The 21,931-nt window shown below is 41.6% G+C and overlaps 1 protein-coding gene across 2 annotated transcripts in view; it reads right to left on the minus strand.

The window, feature by feature from the left end:
- AGFG2 (ArfGAP with FG repeats 2) overlaps window positions 1-21,931 on the minus strand; it is an 851,713-nt gene that overhangs the window by 368 nt on the left and 829,414 nt on the right. For both annotated transcript variants that reach the window (XM_044077339.1, XM_044077338.1), the window contains one exon: window positions 1-1,501. This exon is cut by the window's left edge and continues 368 nt beyond it. In XM_044077339.1, coding sequence (XP_043933274.1) covers window positions 1,445-1,501 — 57 coding nt within the window. In that variant the 3' untranslated portion in view covers window positions 1-1,444. The remainder of the gene's footprint in view (window positions 1,502-21,931) is intronic.

Below are 21,931 nucleotides of genomic sequence, written 5' to 3' on the forward strand. Positions count from 1 at the left end.
GTATGGCTACCCAAGCTGAGATACCAGGTAGCTCTGGCAGGGCACATGTGGGAGTGAGCTGACATCCTCTTGTAAGGGGAGCACTGGTAGCTCCCTTGATGTGGGTGCTTGTCACCACTGGAAGGCGGTTAGGGATTGTGGATTCTACAAAGGGATCTATGTAGAAAATCCCCCTCAAAGCATGTTGAATGACTGCCATGCCAGAAAATAATTTCCCCTGTTAAGGAAATAAATGTGCTCCTGTGGTGCTCGCTCTGTGGGGAAAATGAATGGGCACTAGAGCACTTGCATCAGTGAGAAATGACTGGGTGACCATGACAGCAGCAAGAAGGGGTAGAGAACGCACCTAGAAAAAAAAACTAAAGCACACACATACAAATGCAAACTGAACTGTACCTAAGCTTTGCAACAGTTTTTTTTTTTCCCCCAGAGGCATTAGTAAGTCTAAAATCTTTCTGTAGTTTGCTGTCCACTGTTCTTCTGAATTGTGTCAAACCTATCTATCCAGGCAATGAAGGTGTGTACTATCCTCTGGTAAGACAAAAAAGAGAGAATGAGAACAGTGGTACTACAGTTAAGTCCACATTTATCTTCTCAAAAATGAAGATTCGCACATTGTATGTTTTCACTGTGTGGACATACAGTTCAAAAACAAAAGATAACCTGCATGTAGAATGGGAACAAATGGTACTAGTAATAAAAACTGAACGTTAAAATCTAATCATGCTCAAAGTGGCCAAAAGCTGAACATCTCAAGTGGCCATCTTCTTCAGTTATGTTAAGTAAAATGGGAAATGATTGTCCCTCACCTTAATATTTTACAGTACAGACCTGCAGCACATTAGGTTTACTACACATCACTAAAAGCAACACTTGGTAGTGTGTTGCTATCAATTGTGCTACAAAACAAGAAGCAAACCACAATGCCTTCCTAAATCACTGTGGTGTACATGATGAACTGTAAAATCACAGCTTTGGGTGTGCTAGTCCATTTATAAAACATATGTAAAAATTAAAGCACAATAAAAATGTGAGAAGCAAGTGCAGATGTGCAGCCATGGGAATAACAGCTTCATACAAGTCACCCCATGTTAAAAAAAAAAAAAAAGTATTATTTGTGATTTCAGTAAAAAATTTACTGTAACAGACATTCTGCAAAACAAGAGCTGGAACGTCTCCAGCCATCAAAAACGGACATGCCCTCATTCCTGGCTTCTCCCCTGGGCAGTCTGCATTTCCTGTAGAGGTGAACACTCACTCGCACTTGTTAGACATGCACTGATGTATAAAGTTGCACCCAAGTGTGTACACAGGTGAAGCTGTTGTCTCCAGTTTCAATCTCCCACTGTAAGAAGGCAGCATCCTCAGGGTTGATATGCTCTGCATTTCAACGTCAATGTTTGGTTGTCCTTTTAAGGCAGTCTAATATAGTCCAGAAAAGCTGCTATAAGAAAGGATTGGTTGATGTTCCTGATGTGTAATGCCTTGTCTGTGGTCCAGTCTTCACCAATAAGTTAAGAAAAATGAGCAGTGGGAGGGAAGGAGACAAGAAAACAAGGATAGATTTAGTTGCGTCACACATATGACTTACTACATTCTCCAGTGTTTGCAAAATGGCAAGAAGAGACTGGAGGTTGAATAGTACAATTCTGGATCACACAAACCTGGGTATTACTCAAATTCTTTTTTTTATTAAAACTCAGATCAGTCACTGTAATGCAGAAATATTTACAATGGTTCGCACACAGCTTTCTAGTTTTCAGCAATTATACATTCATAACTATCTGCTTACTTTACAATTACCTTTTTTTTTTGCAATTTTTTTTTCTGACAACTGGGATGCCTGGCTGGCCTGAGGTCCATTTTCAGTGGAACTTTAGAGGGAAAACATACAGCTGTGTAGTCAACTTACCATAACAGCAGAAAAGTACAGTTGTGTACACTTACCATATATGTAGATGTTAGAGTGTATTCACTGTTGCAGTCATTACATTTGGGTAATCTGCTGGCAGGTTGCCCTCAGTCGGCCTGAATATCAAAGTCTTGGGTCCTGCGTCGGTTGCTGTCTCCTCTTCCATGATGTCAGGAGTATAAAACATGTAGCAGACGCCATTTTCTTCAGTTTTTCTTGCCCCAGATGTCAGGGGCCCCCCAAATGGGGAGCAAATATATATATATATTTTATATATATTATAAATGCAATTGTAACAACATGAACTTTACTTCATCTAAAAGCAAATACACCACAAAGGCTGTAGAATATAGTGAAAGGAAAGAAAAGTTCTAGAAAAAAGGGGGGTGGCGGGTGGGTAACCCACACTGCAACAGTGAATACACTAACATCTTCATTTATGGTAAGTGTACACAACTGTACTATATTCTTCGTGTTTCACTGTTGCAGTCATTACATTTGGGTAGAATCCCAAAGCTATGGATGGGAGGATGGAGCTAAATAGCATTAGGAGCGGCTAGAAGGCCCTGCAGAACTGCAGTGGCAAAGCCTGCCCTGGACTTAGAGAAGAGAGGCAAATGATAATGCTTTATAAATGTATGAACAGAACTCCAAGTAGCAGCTTCTAGAATGTCTTTGGTTGGAACTCCTCTGAGAAAAGCTGCTGAGGAAGATGCAGCCCTGGTGGAATGTGATCCGATTTCCTTGGGCACCGGTTTACCATGATGCAAGCAGCAGAAACGAATGCAGTGGCTTATCCGCTTTGAAATAGTCTGCTTGGAAATAGTCTTCCCTCTGATCCTGCCGCAAATGCCACCAGTAGTTGCTCAGACTTTCTTAGAGATATGGTCCTGTAAGTAGAATCTTAGTTGTCTGTGTACGTCCAAGGAATGCAGAATCCGCTCCCCCTTGTTCTGCGGATTTGGGTAAAAAGTTGGCAGGTGAATAGTTTGGTTAAGAGCCACACTGGATACCACCTTAGGCATAAAGGAAGGATTGGTCCTGAGGGACACCCTGTCAGGATGAAAGGTAATAAAAGGTTCCACAGCCATGAGGGCCTGTAGTTCTGAAACCCTTCTTGCTGAAGTGATTGCCAGAAGGAAAGCTGTTTTCCAAGATAAAAGCTTTATATCCGCAGTAGCTGCTGGTTCAAAAGGAGGCAGGGTAAGCTTTTCCAGCACAAAATTGAGGTCCCATGCAGGAGTTGGTGATCTTCTGGGAGGCCTTAAATTTTTGTCCCCTCTAAGATACTGTTTTAGCAGAGGATGAGAAAAGATGGGCGGCTCTGTGTCGTAATGAGCCGAGATGGCAGAGGCATGGATTTTTATTGATGAAAAAGATAAGCCCTTGTCAAGCATCTCTGTCAAGTATTGTAAAATCTGAGGAATATTTGGGCTTTGCTGTGTCCATTCCTTGTGCTTGATTCCAAGCACAGAATCTCTTCCATTTATCAGCATAAGATTTTCTAGTACTAGGCCTTCTGGCTTCCAAAATGACATCCATCACAGATTTACTGAGAGGTGTTGCTTGAATAATTACATGATCAGCCACGCTGCCAGGTTCAGAGTTTGGAGCTGATTGTGCAGAATTTGACTGCGCTGCTGAGACAGTAGATGAGGTATTTGAGGCAAGTACCAAGGAGGGAGTTGGGACGTATTCTTTAGAATTTGGTACGAGTGCTGGCGAGGCCAGTCTGGGGCAATTAGGATCATTTTTGTTTTTTCCTGTCTGACCTTTAGTAAGACCTTGGGGAGAAGAGGCAGAGGAGGAAAGGCGTAGACATAAGTTTTTCCAACTGAAGGATAGGGCACCCACTTTCCATGCTTGTCTGTGATAAATCCTTGTGCAGAATTTGTCCAGTTGATAATTTTGGGGAGAGGCAAATAGATCTATGTCTGGACTCCCCCATTTCTCTGTTATTATGCTGAAGACATGTGGGTCCAGTTTCCACTCATGAGGGTCCATAAGATTTCTGCTTAGATCGTCTTCCAGAGTATTTTGTTCTCCTGGCAGGAATTGAGCTTGAAGATGTACTTGGTAAGTCAGGGTTGTGTTCCACAATGCCATGGCTAGTCTGCAAAGGGGGTAGGAATGTGTACCCCCCCCCCTGCTTGTTTATGTACCACATAACCGTGGTGTTGTCCGTCTTTATCAATAGTTGTCCTGGATGAAGTAAATCCTTGAAGGCTGTCAGGGCATTCTGAACAGCTAACATCTCCTTCTGGTCGATATGCAGATGCATTTGTTTTGGGCTCCATATGCCTTGAATGCATCTCCCCACCAGGTGTGCTCTCCAAGCATAGTCTGATGCATCTGTAGTTAGGGTTTGGTTGGCAGGGGGTAGAGTGAAAGACCGTCCCATGTTCTGGTGACATGTCTCTGCCCACCAAAGAAACTCCTGTTGTAGTCAGGGAATGAGAGGGATCATTGTTTCCAGACTGTGACAATGTTGACTCCATAAACTTTTTAGATCCCACTGTAGTTTCCTCATATGCAGTCTTGCATATGGAATTAGTAGAATGCAGGATGCCATGAACCCCAAAAACTGCAGAATTTGTCTTGCAGATAACTGGGTTTTTCTTGCCATCTGTTTGAAGTAAATAGTCAGTTGCCTTTGTTTGTCTGGTGTAAGGTAAGCGATCTGGGCAGTTGTATTCAAGCTTGCACCCAGGAATGTAATTTTTTGAGAGGGTACCAGTTGTGATTTCTTTTTGTTTATTGTGTACCCTATGCATGTTAGAAGCCTTTTTATAAACGCCAGATGCTGAAGACGAATGTCCTTGTTTTATGCTTGAAAGAGACAGTCGTCCAAGTAAGGACAGATTAGTATGCTTCTTTGTCTGCAAAATGCAATTACTGGTGCCAGGCACTTTGTAAAGACCCTGGGCGCAGTTTATAAGCCAAAGGGCAGTGCAGAGAATTGGTAATGCATGAAACCAGCCTTGAAACGGAGGTATCTTCTGCACGATTCCCTTATTGGGATATGCAGGTATGCCTCTTAAATCTAGAGTCACTAACCAAGCGTTCTTGCCCAGCATGGGCAGAAGCTGTTGTAGTCAGCATTTTGAATTTTGGGATGTCCCAGAATGTGCTCAAAATCAATAAATCCAGTATTGGACGCCAGACATTGTCTTTTCTGGGTACCAGGAACAGTCTTGAATAAAACCCTTGCCCTTTTTCCTGTTCTGGTACTGGTTGAACAGCCCCCATATCCACGAGGGACTTAACTTGTTTCTGTGCCTCTGCCCACTGATTTTGTGGCAGATCTGGCCAACCGTTTGGAATTGGCAAGGTATAGAAATGAAATCTGTACCCCTGGGATACTGTGTTTAATACCCACTTGTCCTGGGTTATTAACTGCCAATTTTGAGCACGAAGTGCTAATTCCGCCCCCCCAAGGGGGCTGCCAAAAGATACATGCTTGGTGATGGCAGAGGGAAGTCATTGAGACTGCTTACTGTAGGGCTGTGCTTTGTTTCCTCCAGATTTAGAGGTAGAGGCACCCCATTGCTTTGACCTGTAAGAACCCTGTGATTGGAATCTAGAGCCTTTTGAGCACCTGGATTTGCCTTGTGAGGCTCTGTTGGACACAGGAAAGGACCAATTTTTTGTAGGCCAGTGTCTACTGAATCTGGGTGGCTGCACTTGTAAGAAATCTTTTACAGTTTGCATAGATTTAGCTTCGTCTTCCATTTTCTTTAAAACCTTTTCTGCCTTATTACCAGAGTATCATGCTGTAAAGGTGCATCCAAAAATTTAGCTTTAACATGATCAAGCAGATTTTGCTCATTGAGCCAGGCATGCCTTCTAATCACAGATCCAGTAACAGCGGCCCTGCAAGAGGCCTCCAAGGAATCAAAACCACATTGCAAACTATGCTTTCCAACCTGTTCTGCTGCATGCAATAATTCCTGTAATTCTTTGTTTTCCACACATTCAGAAATCAACATCATTTTCTGTTTCAATAATCCCATAACATGCTGTTGATATTTGAGCATATGAAACTGTCAGTTTAAGGCACTAATTGCCAAGGTTGCAGATGTATAAACCTTCTTTCCCCATCTATCCAGCGCCCTGGAATCTCTATCAAAGGGGGTAGGATTCTTGGCTGATGGGGACTTTATAACTTTGTGACCCTGTGAGATAGTTTCAGGGTCAGCAGCAGGATTTTTGAATAGAAATTTGTGGGAGTCAGGCATCCTGTAATACCTGTCTGGCTTACTAGGAGCCAGAGCTAGGGAATCAGGAGCCATGATAGATTCCGAAAACACATCTACAATGTCTAACACAGGAGGTATAGCCAAAGGCCTATGCTGAAGAAGAAGGAAATCCCTAAGCCTCTTTTTTGATTCCGAGAAATCGTGACTCTCCCAATGAAAATGCTCCCTTAAAGTATGCAAGGTTTCTCCAAAAGAATAATCTTCAGGAGAAGATGCAGATGGGATGGATTCTTCTGCATCTGAATCCTCATAGGGTGGTTTAGAAAATTCCTGATCAGAAGAAATAGAAACCTGATCTGAAGATTCATAATCCGTGTCTTGCCTAGGCCTCTTATCAGGAGGGGGTTGGGAACCCCTGATCAAGGTAATTAAGTCCTCAGCCGTTGTGATCATCAGTTTTTTAGGCATAGGGGCCTGAGCACGTGGCTCATGCGTCATTTTTTTAGCCTTAGAAGCTGTTTTTGAAGCTGGCGTCAGTTTTATATAGAAATGTTGAGGCCTGAAAACACCCTCAGAAGCCAGTGCCTGCTCAGCGGCTTTGGATCCATCTGAGGGAGAGACATCTGCGGGTACAATATTCTGAGAATCGTGCGGCATACCGGACTCTGCATGGGTCTCGGTAGAGGCCTGCGACTCAAAAGTAGCAAGTATCAGGGGCTGCGAAAGCACCTTACTGAGTACTGGCGACTGGCTTAGGAGAAACTTCATCGGTTTTGGACCTAGACGGTCTGTCTGTCCTTTTCTTTGCGTTTTTTTGTGATCTCCGGTAGTCGGATTGCTATCCAATGACATTTCAGGGTAATTAAATTGGTTTCCAAAATATTTTTTAGCAAAGATATACCGACGCTTAATAGTGCATTGGTTAAATCTAGCACAAAACTGGCAGCAAGGCACGTTATGATCTGGGCCTAGGCAAGGAATACAGTACAAATGAAAATATTTATGGAGGTATTTGCTTCCCACAAGTAATGCAATTATTAACTTTTACTGACATCGGGAAGGAGCAAGAAAAAGTTTCCCCAATGGGGTACTTAGCTTTAATTGAAGACTTTGGTTCTGAAACTCGAATGCGAAAATTTCAGGAGTCAGCCGACCGGCACTTGCGAACTGCTTCGGGCAAGGCACAGCAAGAAAGACTGAAGAAAATGGCGTCGGCTGCATATTTTATACCCCTGACGACCTGACGTCATGGAAGAGGAGACAGCAACCGATGCAGGACTCAAGACTTTGATATTCAGGCCAACTGAGGGGAACCTGCCAGCAGATTACCCAAATGTAATGACTGCAACAGTGAAACACGAAGAACATCTGGAGTGTGGTCACTACTGCAATCATCACTATAGGGAACTCTGTCGCAGGCTGACATCAAAGTCTAACCAAACATTCAGCGCCTGGCACTCTTCTCCTCCAAGGCTGGGCTGATGTTATCTTCAGTTTTCTTCACATACTTGGTATATAAATGACTTCTGCATGTGCCACCTTTAGTTCTTTTTTGCTTCTAAGTGTCATTCCTTAGCAGTTGAAACATCAGGGGGGCCCTGGTGTGAGATCTGACAAACAGTGGCCCTCCATGGTGACCTGCACAAGAAGAGATGGATAGGGGATAATACAAGTAGTAATGAAGAAAGAGGGAATGGACTTCGGGTACCCATCTGGACCCCAATTATCCTACACCAGAGAGAGGAAATGATTAAGGAAATAGGACTACAACAGTGACTGCATTTTAATATCTACTATTATGGCAAGCTGCATACACAACTGTTACTATGTTGTATGAGTGGATCACTGCTGCAGTCAGAAAGGCTCATAGGTGTTTACTAGGCTAATGACCACAAGGGCCTTTTTAAGTCTAGCCATGCATCCCAAATCTCTGACAACTTCTTATACCCTTGATAAGTATAAGCATGGGCTTGGGAGATGAAACATTTACAAGTTACCTCTGCCCACTAGAGACATAGGTGCCAAACCAAAGATGACACATGGCTCAGAATATTGCTCCCCCTTGCCGGAATTACTGCATGAGACAGAATGAGATCACGCCTTTCATGATAGAAGAGGTGAATCCTGTAGCTGTTTCTATGATAAATGGCACGCTAACCCTGCACAGGGGAGCTGTGATTACTGCTGTACACCTAGTAGAGTGGGTCTGATTCTTTCATGTGTAACTTTCCAAATAGTCTTAGTAAAATTTTATACATGGGGCTATCCATTTGAAGATGGCCTGTTACATAGAGCTGTGCCTTCGCTTTCCTTCAGCTGAGAGAGCACCTCATCTGTCTGTGAACATCCAGTGAGTACAAAATTATCTCTTCCCTGTTATGAAGCATAGGGAAGAAAACAAGTAATAGTTCAGCTTTGTTAATGGCTAGCTCATTTCTTTGGTAGGAATGAGGGATTAGAGCACAGGGGCACCCTGTCTGTGAAATGCACTCTTACACCTTACGACCTGAAGCTTCGACAACCTTTTTGCCAAGATGACTGCAAAGCGGAATGCCATCTTCCAAATCAAGAATTTCTGGTTTACAGCTGCTGCCATTATGAAGGGTGGCAAGGTTACATCTTCTAATCCCATTCAGCTCCTAGGCTGGGGTTAAATCCCACCTGAAGGCCCGAGGTGAAGGATGCCCTTTGGAAATCATCTCACTGATGGTCTGGATGCCACTGAGTGGCCCACTGGTTCACAGGCAGATACAGCATGGGAATGTACCTTCACTGAATTGTAACAGAGACCTGTATCAAAGAGTTACCTAAAGTGTAAGCGAGACCTGCATCAAAGTCTTTGGAGAGATGCTGCAGAAGCACAGGTACATCCACCAATGCACATTGAGACACCACAGGAAAAATACGTTGCACTTCACTATGCACTATTTTCTTGCACTTCCCTCAGTTTTCAGCATGTCCTTAAGCCATCATAGCCAGGTGACACCTCCAGGTGTTTCTGCACTTACATCATACAGACAGTGGAAGGTGTCATATTTTTCTACAAACAAGGTATTAGAAGATTTCATCTTAAAACTTACATGATGACAAACATCTGCACTAATATTTGATCAGTGCACAGTGTGGAAATAGAGATATTGAATATTATTCATACACTATTTACCTGAATTGTGAGGACTTTCATATTTCTCTAAATATCTCAACAATCATATTTCTCTAAATATCTCAACAATCGTGTGACTAATCAAATGAGACAGATAACCAATGGCTCTGTTTTGGACGGTTTATTACTGTTGCTTATAATTCTAAATTTAAATTATCTCCTCACATCTCTGCTGTGTTAAAAAAAAAAAAAATCATGCGACACAGAATTGCTTACCCTCAAGTGAAAGCCCACAGTTGTATGAAGCAAATGCTGCCAGTGTGTGTTTGAATGATTACTGATATACTGCAAGATGTTTATGCAACATTACAAAAATTAATATGTATTGTGTTTATTGTGCTTGTAAAATTCATACCTAAATTTGAATGAATAAAACACTGTAAAGATTACTTCTAGCTGAATAATTTGCAATTGACTGTTTACTAATAACACAGTTTTAGAAATATAAAGGTTTGTTTGAACCCACTGGAAGTTAACGTACAAGCTCAAAAGAGCTCCACCGGAGGGAGAAAGTTAAAGAAAAAGTGTCCAAAGTACCAAGGTCATATTCTCCAAGCTGTGGTACATTAGGAACTGCCTGCATGGTGATAGGAAGTTCACCTGCTGAGGCAGCAAGATTTCATCTCCCTTAGCAACTGAATGAGGTGAAACAGTGTTGTCTCTTGCCAGCATGGGAAGAGAATAACCAATTCTGGCCTGGCCTATTTGACTACTTGGATTTATTTATTTGTAGGTAGTGCACTGATCAATACTGACCAATTTCAGACTCAGCCTGGGTGAAATAAAAAAACATTTCACAAACAGAATATACAGATATGTAAGCAATTACCCTAGCAAGCATGGGTAATATATGAAAAGCATAAAGAAACAAACCCACCCAGTTCAGGGAAAGGATTCACTGCCCAAGCCAACTTTTGCCATATTCTGGAGCAGAATTTCATTTAACTCTGTGATGAAATGAGAAACAAAAGGTGGGGGTCTATCTCTAGGATACCCCATCTGACTGTTAGATCTGGAAATGGCTTCCTGTGAGCATCCATTAAACTTTCATGAGATGGTGCAATGGGGACACTCAGGGAATTACCTGACTGCAACCCCTGTTTCGGGCCTCCACTGCCAACCTAAAAAAGGGATAATAGGTACAGTCAGTGATTGTGTAGAGTCTTCTTGGCACTTAGTCAATTTTAGAAAGCCTTCAGGATATCAACTTCTTGGTATCTGTGTGCAACCTTCATCCCCAGGAGGTTTATTTTGTTTAGTGATTGTTTCTTTGTTAATCACGTAGATGGACTACTTCCAGCTATTTCCCATGCTTTAAGGCTTAAACAACAGATATGACAATAATTACACTGAAGAGGAGAACATAGTTAATTGAAATTAAGAAATACAGTACAAACAAGACTATATAATTGTTAGAACAATACAAGTAAAACAGACAAAAAATTGCAAACACAAATCTTGCTTTCCCTCATGGGTCAAAGCAGACTCCTTCAGTGGCCACTGTTACCCGGAATGATAAGGCAAAGGGAAAATGGACGCTGGTGAAATCACCACTGCTCCTTGATAAGAGAATGGCTCTGAAGAGCCCTCTCCCCCCTTCTGTTTCCCTGTTTTCATGCTTTTATCTCTTCCCGTGTCACATTTCTACCTTTAGGCTACTTACTCTAATTAATTAATTTGTTGTTTAATAACTGGGTATTTAGTCTAGTCCAAAGACCCTTATTAGCCACAATCTGGGCCCAAAAGGGCAAAAGAAAGCATAAAAGTAACATACAGTGGTATGGTTATGTAATATACATATAAAGATATAAAATTAAATACATTACATATGCATATATGTACATATCTATATCTATATATATATATATATATATATATATATATATATATATAGAGAGAGAGAGAGAGAGAGATAAGAGATAGTTTGCATGCAGTTATACACAGAAGTAGTCTGCATATATAATTAATGGAAGAAAGAGTAAACATAACACACAGCACATACGGATCAGTGTCAGCTGTATACATTAGCAGCAGGTATAGCTGGCTAGGATCCATCTCGCTCATACACCAGGTAGGCAACACCCATCCACCCTGCCAGCACAGTCAGTTGCCCCCCACTGCTAATCAAACCTGGGCTGCCTGGGCAGTAGTCAGGGCTTCATTTCTTCACACCACCAGGATAGCTTTAAAAAGTTGGCCTAATTCCTTGGGACTGTAGATTCTGTTGGTGAAAGACAGGAGAGTGGGAGACAAAATGTGTCCCTTTTGGAAACAATGTTATTTTTTTTATTAAGATTACCAAAGATTTCCAGGAAATGCTTAACTTGGGAGGCAAAGATTCAAGTCAAGGCAAAAATCAATCATTTCAGAAAGCAAATAAAAAAATATATATATCTATCTATATATACACATGCGCGCGCACACACACACACGAGCGCGAAGTCCCATGAAGGTGAAGATTGTGCTCAGGACAGGAGGGTCACTACAAAAAGGCCTATCTAAGCAGAAAATAAGTTCATACTTTTGTTCGCTGTATGTGTATCTCTAGGAAACTGCATTAACCTAGTAGTTTATTTGTGAACTGCCAGCAAAACCTGAAAGACCCCATAGAACATCAATCATCACTGTGGCTGGGCAGTTCCAATGGCATAGAGGTATCAATGCCTGAACATGGCAGTGGTAACTAGAATTCAATTAGCTGCTTGGGTACCTGATGGAGAGGACATCTGAGGATGGGTGTACTCATCCTGGAGAATAGGAGTGGGTAGCTGGATGTGAACTGACATGTTCCCTTGGAGGACAGCCAGCACATGTAAATACATACTAAACAGGGAGGGGACAGGTGTTCAGCTCACCTGGTAGCAACTGAATGGTATCCCACTGAAGCGGTTGCAGAGAAACATGCATTCTTCTGGGGGAATTCATGGTGGTCACAGCGGTGATGTATGTCACACATCCTTCTGCTCACTGGAGGAGTTAGAGCCATAAACATGCACTCACTGATGGGATGCCAGCAAGGGCACAAAGCATACTCATGGCTGCCTGTATGGCAACTTCTCTTGGTGCCCCTCCCCCCCCCGCCTCGAAGTATGGGGAATGAGCCAGTTGTAGTCTGAATGGGGGAAACATGATGGGTGACAGGCATGGCGGGGAAATGCAGAGAAATATCTTCACTATAGCTGCATGTTCAGCTCACAAAAGTGAATCTCCTGTGCCACATGTCTGCATAGGGATTCTCTGCATACTCCAATTTTATACCAAAGCATGCTCGGTGAGCAGTTTAATTAGAATCGCCCACATAAACAATTGATCTATTCCTGCCCTTTTATGTGGATACATGGTCTGCAAAGGATCTATTCGCTTATTAACAAAAGGCAGTTAATAGTCTTAGAGGCTTGCCTACAAAAACAAGATAGTTCATAGTACCTACAGTGAAATCCGCCACATACTGAGAAAGTAATAGGATACTCCAGAGCACATAATTTGTTAAATACAGTTTACCCAGACAAACCATCATGTGTGTCAGATTGTTTTGTACGAACGGTAGGACACAAAAGTGCAATTAACAGGACATACCAAAGCATGCAAACGCATAGCTGGTTCAACCAGTGTCCCAAACCAGTACTATGGTATCCCACCCCCTCAGCTCTAAGTGAGGAGCAAAAGCGATCAGCGATATTATGTATGCTCCCTCTGCACATCAGAGAAAGAGGAAAAAAAAAAAAAAAAAAAAGAAGTTCTTTCTACTGGCACACTAACCAGGTGGCCAGATGCATGATACACCCCCCCCCCATTCAGGTCCCATATTCTAGTAAAAAATAGTAACACTTTTAAACTATACCCTAAAAATGTAGCAAACAGTTGCTACAGTTCATACCTAGCCTGCATAGAGCACTACAGCACTCGTGTTTTAGTTTAAAAAAAAAATTTAAACTGCAGCAAACTGTTTGCTACCAATGTAGTAAACAGATACTACAGTTTATACCCTGCCTTAATGGAATTTCTTTTTTTTTTTTTTTTTAACTTTTAAACTGTAGCAAACTGCTTGCTACAGTTTATACCACACATGGCATGCTACAGCATTGAGGTTTGACCACAAATGCAGTATCCGCTTTTAAAAAGCAGATTTGCATTACAGAGAGATCAGACTGGATCATCTGATTGCACCTCCCAACACACTGTGCTTAGGGAAGTTGCAACTGATCCCCCCCCCCCCACACACACACACAAGCTACACTACTGGTCATGTGCCACGCAACAGAAAATATGACACAATCCATCCCATGCTAAGTAACAGGATACATAGCATGAAGTAATATGTGCTACAAAAGTTTAACACAATATACCACTGTGTAGTTGAGAGTGAGGAGGGATGGTAAAACATTACAAATGGAGAACACAAATGGACAACAGTTCATAACTGTACAGAGACAGGAACTTTCATGAAATATATACCTATATCCAAAAAGGAGAGAGGAATAGCAGCAGAGTAAAAACCAAGACAACACAATTTTGTGAGTTGGTACTTTGACATGTCAGAGAAAATAGGAGTCCAGAGACAAAGGCAAAGCACTGAAGATGATGCTTTATCTTTAACCTACACTAACCCATCCGATAACTCTCCCAATGTGTGGGGCATTTCAGCAGCCATATTCCTAAGGCAGCATTGTTACATGCATAAGACAGTTAAGTCTGCACAAAGATCAACTTATCCACACCCCCACCAGGGGCAGCAATATCCTAGACCTGGTGATTACTAACATGGGTGACCGGTGCTCCACACCAGAGGTCATTTCCTCACTGGTCAGATCCAACCACAAGCTAATCAGCCTAGACATCCACATCCCACCCCCACCCCCCATTAGGGAAACCATCGTAAAAAATTTCTCCAAAGCCAACTTCACGCTTCATAAGACAGAAGTGGCAAATATCACGACACCCATGCAGATGGACAATAGAGGTACAACTGCTGAATCCTACACAAATGCACGATCGCGCTATCCCTAACAGAATCAAGATGCTATCTTCCAAAAAAAGGAAGCCAATCTGGTGGTCCCCTGCCATAAACTCTACAACAGAAGAAACTGCTGCAAAAAAAAGAGTAAAATCCCATGACTGGAAGAACTCCCTGGTCAGCCTCAGTAAGAAGCTGAGATCCCTCATAAAATCCTCCAAAGCTACTTAAAAAACCCAAATCGCCACTGATTCTGAAGACAACCAAAGTTTTCTACAGCTAAGTCAAGAATCTCAATGGCAACACTCAGATCTGCTCGGAGATACAGCACAGTGACACTAAATATACAGAACCACCTGATATTTCCAACATCCTGGCAGATAGGTTCAGTGCTAACTTTACCCCCCCATGCCAATCTGGTGGTCCCCTGCCATAAACTCTACAACAGAAGAAACTGCTGCAAAAAAAGAGTAAAATCCCATGACTGGAAGAACTCCCTGGTCAGCCTCAGTAAGAAGCCGAGATCCCTCATAAAATCCTCCAAAGCTACTTAAAAAACCCAAATCGCCACTGATTCTGAAGACAACCACAAAGTTTTCTAAAGCCAAGTCAAGAATCTCAATGGCAACACTCAGATCTGCTCGGAGATACAGCACAATGACACTAAATATACAGAACCACCTGATATTTCCAACATCCTGGCAGATAGATTCAGTGCTAACTTTACCCACCCCCTAAAGGGCCCATCTCTATACCTGAAGAATGCAAAGTTCCTGTAATCACGACTGCACAGGTAAAAACCACATTCTCCAAAGCCAAGAACACAGCATCCATGGGATCTAACATCCAAGGCTGTGTTCTACATGAGCTACAAAATGAACTGGCACTCCACCTAAGCACCATGTTCAATCATAGCCTCACCTCAGGCTTTGTGCCCACTGAATGGCACACAGCAATGGTTATCCTCCTCCCCAAAGGGGGAGCTACCTCGGACCCCAGGAACTACCGCCCCATTAGCCTAACGAGCCTGGTCTGCAAGGCCATGGAAATTATAAACAAAGACATTGGTAATCTCCAAACCCTGGACCCCACCCAGTTCGGGATTGTAAAAGGCAAGTCATGTCTCCTAAACCCGACTGACTTCTTTGAAGCAGTCACCAAAGTCGTAGATGAGGGTAAGGTGGTTCACACTGCCTATCTAGATCTCACCAAGGCTTTTGACACCATCCCCCAACTCTGAAATTATAGATACATTCACTAAACTACGTATAAATCCCTATGTCAAGACAGGTTGCCAACTGGCTCACTGAGAATCCACACTGTGAAAGTTGCAGACTCCAAATCCAACCTCAGACCAGTGACAAGTACAGTACCACAGGGTTCAGTCCTGGGTCCTCTCCTGTTTGCTATCTACTTTTCTGAAGTACAGGCTAACACAGAAGGTCTTTGGCTAACTAAGTTTGCAGATGACTGCAATCTAGGAGCCATAACTGAAACGCCTAACTATGTGGACATCCTACAAAAGGGCCTCACTGAGACAGATGCCTGGTGTCAAAGCCATGGCCTCAAGCTCAATGCCAAAAAGTGCACTGTGATCCCCTTTGGTAAAAACTCTGTACCCATGAGCTACCACATAGGTGGTAGTCTACTTAACACAGAAAGTGTGATAAGAGACCTTGGGACACAGGTGGACAGTAGTCTCTCTTTTGATAATCACATCCCCACAGTAGTCAGGAAATCCTTCTACGTGGCACACCTCATCACAAAAGGTTTTTCACCCAGGAAAAAAAGAGGTCATTGTTCCCCTCTACTCGTCACTCATTAGACCTATTAGAGAGAGTACAATGCCCCTTTTGGTATGTACCTCACAAGACATCACAACAACTGGAAAGGCTGCAGAAATACCTCACAAAGAGGATTACCGGCTTCAAACAGATGCCCTACGCAGACTGCCTCAAAAATCTCCAGCTTTACTCCATCGCATACTGCCTACGGTGATCTCTGCCCAACATACAAAGCTGTGTCAAACCCAGAGCTGTTGGACATGCTCCACTTAAAGAAATCCCAATCCCTCCGACCTACATGCTCGAGGGACCTAAACCTTGTCACCACAATAAACAGAACATGCTGGAGGGATAGTTTCCCGTCCCAGAGACTTCCTATACTCTGGAACAAACTATCTATCTATATCAAACACAGCTCCTCATTAGCACTCCAAGAGAAATCTGGATGATTGGATGGGAATTAGGAAATTCACCCTGGGGATCACCTCTGTGGCTCTGCTCGACAGGGGCACAGGAAAATAATTTTCTTGGGTGGCAAAAGCCAGGATACCTTTTAGTTAGGCTTGTATAGGCCCGATAGCCTAGTACCTACCTATGAACCTAAAAACAAAGTGGCAGATGAGAACATATGTCAGGGGAGCTGCAGAGAAAGAGGTATCTAGACATGGCAGACTGTTTAAAACTAAACATCCTAAGGGTTCATGAAAACTGGCCTGCTTTCTTGGGTACTGAGGAAACCACGTCTATGTTCTCCCAAACAACTTTCATAACATTTCCTGAAGGCATTTACTAAAGAGACACTCAGAATGTCTGCTGCAGAAACCCACCTTCTTTTGCAGTAGAGGGGGGGGGGGGTGGTAGGGCTTGAAGACTGCCCACTCCCATTACTTCATCACCATCAGGTGTACTCTGAATCCATGGTCGCCAATAAGGGAAAGACAAAACCTAACACATTCTTCCTGATAAGAAAGCCCTCAATTATGGGTCTTTAAGTCTTTTAATGTGGGGTTTAGAGTCTGAAGAAATCACACTTTTGCTTAAGATCTGGGAGGGGAAGTCTACAAAGGCTTTGAGACAAACTGGGAAGACCACTAGGGTGGCTGCTGTTGGGAACAGTCCCTTATCAGTTTGAATGCTTCCCAGGAAGGAGAATGAGGCAACAGAACAGATTGTGCTGACACAATCCACATTAGGAGAGATGGTGTCAAAAAGTAATATACTGAGGGGTCCAGAGGCTCAGTGCTGATAACAGTTCTGAGATACGTGGCTTCTGGGCTGCCATTGTCAAAAAGGCTCCAGTCAAAAAGATTGGCACCCAAGACATTTGCAAGATTGATACTTGATTGAACAGTTGTAGAAAGAGAGAACTACCTATATCAACAATGGAGGCATGGGGGCCCACACTAATGGCTCTGCTGACTGAACAAAACCAGGTGCCAACAGAAGAATCATGGGTGGTGAAGACGCTGCTAGAAATGCCACAGTTTCTCAATGAACTGGATTAGAGGAGGTTGGGAAAGTGGCTCAAGACCTCGTACCTTACAGCCAGACAGCAGCTTTCACCAATATTTCAGTCACAGCCAACAGATTTTAGGACTGGTGAGCAGCGCTTGGCCTGAAGTTCACAGGCTGTAGCAGTTTTATGGTAAGACAACAGCAATGGATTCTACAACCAAAACAGATAGAATTTTAAATTGATTCCATGGTATCAGAACCACTGTCCTTAATTTCTGATGTGGAATACTCCAGCACAGTAGAATGAAGACAAGTAAGAGAGGTAGTGTGGTCGAGCGATTTAAGGTGCTGGATTACAGCTCCAATCTCTCTGGAGGTGTGGGTGCAAATTCCACCACTGTCTATATACGATTGTGAAAAGTCAAGCTGTTTCATCCCTGGTTTGGCACCCATGTCTCTAATGGACATAGGCAACCTGTAAATGGATCATCTCTCAGGCCCCTGCTTGTAAATGTTTAATCTCCCAAGCCCCTGCTTACACTTATCAAGGGTATCTGAACTTGTCGGAGATTTGGGATGCATGGCTAGGCTTAAAATGGCCCTTGTGGTCATTAGCCTAGTAAACACCTATGAAATTTTTTTTAAAAGTAGAAAGTAATTTATGAAATGCAGCAAAGTAGAAAGTTTTAGAACCCTTTTCAGAAGGCTGTTGTGACAGATTCTTGAAAAGAGCCACAGCTCACCACATTTGAGTTCCAGCTGGGGTACAGACAAAACTCATTTACTTTTTAAGGTTTTAATTTTTTAACATCTCCCTTATGGTTTTGCTCTACAGTTACATGAAGTCAGACTTCCCACAGGTATACAACACTTTTTTAACGAGCGGGCAAGCCATCTTGAATGCCTTATGTGGGGCACTTCACTCCACCTCTTACTTATGCATACTAACTCCAAACTTATGCAAACCTCAATGAAAACAACCTTCGAGGGTGAAACACAGCTCACATGACAGCAATGCTGTATACAAAGGCAAATATATTATGTGAGCTGAAAGTCTGGGAAAATTGCCTTGGGCACCATTTTTTTTTTTTGAGGGGGCATACATTTTAAAAGACGTACATTTTCCTCCTGTGTCATAGCGTCATTAAATTCAGCACAAACAGAGCATTGAAAACTGATATGAGTTTCATTAAAATGAAAGAAGACAGAGACCTAGACATTGGGCCAGATTCCAAAATATCTGCTCTTAGTGTAAATGACCACTTACACAGAAAAGTTCTTCTGGAATCTGGTCCCTGATGTAAGCTTTTTTATACACAGGCTTTGCACACTTACACGGACAACAACTCTTTTTAGAATCTAGCCCATTCCATTCAATTTAATATTTTGAGAAAGTACTCAGTTAAACCCACATACAACAGCTACACACATCATCTAAGGTCAAATTTCTGAAAAAGCTTGAGTTAACACTGTTAAAGCACTGCAGGCTATGGTTTATAAATATTTACCATAGCGAAATGCAATGAAATTAGTGACCTAAACAAAGTGACAAACTTCTGGATCCCAATCACTTAGTAGAAAATAAAACAAATGATCTTTTCTTTTTTATATGGTTTTAGCTACATAAAATATGAGGTGTCTGTAGACATCCATGCACAGTGACAACTATTCACCTCTGCTGGAGTAGTGGAGGAAGAAAACAGGAAAATCTGCTTAAGTTAATTAAGGTTGTTTCAGTGGCTGCTTTACACAAAAAAGGACATTTAGTCTGTAGTGACACCATCTTTATGGAAGACTAAGGAGATTTTACACACAAGGCTTGGAATTCAGAAATCTATCTAGTAGAAGAAACAGCCACTAAAAAGCATCATCAATGAAGGTACTTCAAGTTAGATGTAGAAAAAGCCTCAATAAGAGGCAAAGTCAATTGATGAAGTATGAAATGCAAATCACAATTAGAGAAATTACTAAATGTGCAATGTACACAATTTCTGTAGCCTTCATAGAAGTCAGATATTGTACAAGATGTAGTTTAATAAAGTGGTAACTTAACCCAATATCAAACTGAGAAGGTTTACCCTATTTTCACATCTGGGGAGGGACAAAAAAGAAAAACAAATATTGCAATCAAAGTGAAAGCACAGGCTAACATCTGCTTTAGCATGGATATCATTAATTTTAGAATGAGTAAAGCCTATGGGTGCAGTCATTGATTTGGGACAACTCATATTATTTAGAGGGATAAACTTTGTTTTTGAACAATGTACATGGTTTTGTATGTTTGTTGAAATTTAAAAATGGGTGGGAGAATTCACAAGGGTTTTACTTGAAGTTTTACCAGAATTGTTAAATTGTGTGTATTAGCATTTGTGTACGTTTATCAAGAACTGTAAATTGTAAGTATTATCAGTTATGTATAATTTATATACATCCTTTAATATAATGTATATCATTGTGTTATTGTCCTGTGTACTGTTTCAAAAATGCGGAGCTTTTCTGGCTGGGCTTCTGCTGAAAAAGGACCTGTGTCCAGTGGGACGTTCCCGGTAACCAAATGTAAAATAAAATAAATAAAAATAAAAAAAAGTCTTGTAAAATGTGACACTAATTTTAAATGGAGATGAGAAAATACATAGAAGATCATAAAGAAAATCAGTATGTATGCAAGCTAAAAGCTGAATATACATTTAAAAAAATATGCACAATAGGAGGGATTAACAGTTTTATCATAAGGGATATTCAAAAATTATTACCATGGAATGTACACGGCTCTACAGGTACAGACAAAAAGGAAAGATTACTGAATTATATTAATAAGTATAGGGTACAAACAGCAATGTTACAGGATACAGTGGGATAGAAATGAGCATTTGAATCTGACAAAGGATTACAGAGCAGACATTCAGCAGAATATCAGGGAGAAAGGAAAGGGGAAATAACAATGCTGATTGTTACAGGAGGTCCAATAATGACAGGTGAGGGTAAAAATAGACTTGTGGCAGTACAAGGTTACTGGCAAGAGAGGAGGAGGATTATCCTGGTATGCATTTATATTCTACCTAAAACTACAATTTAACAACTGAATTTTGGAAAAAATAATATGCTTTCAGCAGGGAATGTTTTATGGGGTTGGGACAGGAATCTGATTTACACTAATGAGAATGCACCAAGGTAACCTGCAAGGAATGGGGCAATATAACAAAAAAGGGTATATTTCTGTGGAGATGCATGAGAATATTTGGTACGGAAGATGTGAATTCAGAAGCAGGAACTGTGGCAATTTACATATTTCCCAAGGTGCAATAATTCGCTAGACTACATATAACACTTCACAGCAGCGTGTATTTAACTGAAACCTATGAGCAATACCCAATAACCATTTTATTTCACGAACCAATAAAAACTAAGATAAAGCAGGAGGGTAATGAAATAAAATGATGCACTGGCACTTTACTATGCATAGTAATCGACAGAACAGGTAATGGGAATGATTTGAGAGTTTAAGACATGGTACAGATAAAAGAAAGTGATATGGTAAAGAAGTAATATAAATCACTTGGAGGGCTGACAAACAGAGAATCTCATAAATCAAAAGGAGGAGGAACTGCAGAGTGCTGAAGGGAAAATAATGGAGAATCTGGAGAACATGCGAGTTCGGAAAGACTGTTGTTAATCATGTATTTTTAATAACAAAATTGTTTAGCAGAGTTCCTTTAGCAACAGAAAGAGGAAAGAGTTGTTGCCAAATGTAGGCAGCCTATGGCAAGAAAAATAAACTGAAAACATGTATAATGTTGAGGAATAGTGAAACCAAGAAAAGGTTCACATTGAAATATCTGTGGAAGACTTAAATTATGCAAAGGTTAAAAAAAGAAGATGAGGGTCAACAATCAATGGTTACAACAGGAAGACATGAGAAAATGGTGATGCATAATCAACAGGGAAGTCTCCAGAACAGACCAAATTCCTGTTATAGTCTGGCAGTTAGAAGATGAGAAAGTTATAAACATCTGGAAGGTTTTGCTTAATATTTTAAACAGTAGGGGGTATCAGTATCTGGAAGAAAGCTGTGGTGACTGTATTACTTGAAGAGGGTAAAGACCCTTCAGACCCAGCTTCACAAAGACCCATTTCAATTTTAAACTACAATTAAGTGTTTTTGTCTATAACAGCTAAAAGCATGGCAATGGTGTTGTCAAAATTGATAGATAATGAATAACGTGGAAGGGAAGGAAGACTTCTGACATTAACTGATCAATCATAATTCATTGGGAAGTAGAGTGCAAGAAACCTCCACTGTTGTTGGGGTGTCTTGAAAAAAAGCATTCAGCAGAGTCCACTAGGATTTATGAGCAGGGCAATGGTAGCATCTGCATTCCCTGACAGAATAATAGAATTAATGAGGAGGATATATGGATGCTCAGAGGGAAAAGGGTGGGAGGGTTCTCCTCTGACAAGCTATGT

Source organism: Protopterus annectens, chromosome 7.part0, assembly GCF_019279795.1.
Source record: "Protopterus annectens isolate FY-2018-M chromosome 7.part0, PAN1.0, whole genome shotgun sequence".
NCBI lineage: Eukaryota > Metazoa > Chordata > Ceratodontiformes > Protopteridae > Protopterus > Protopterus annectens.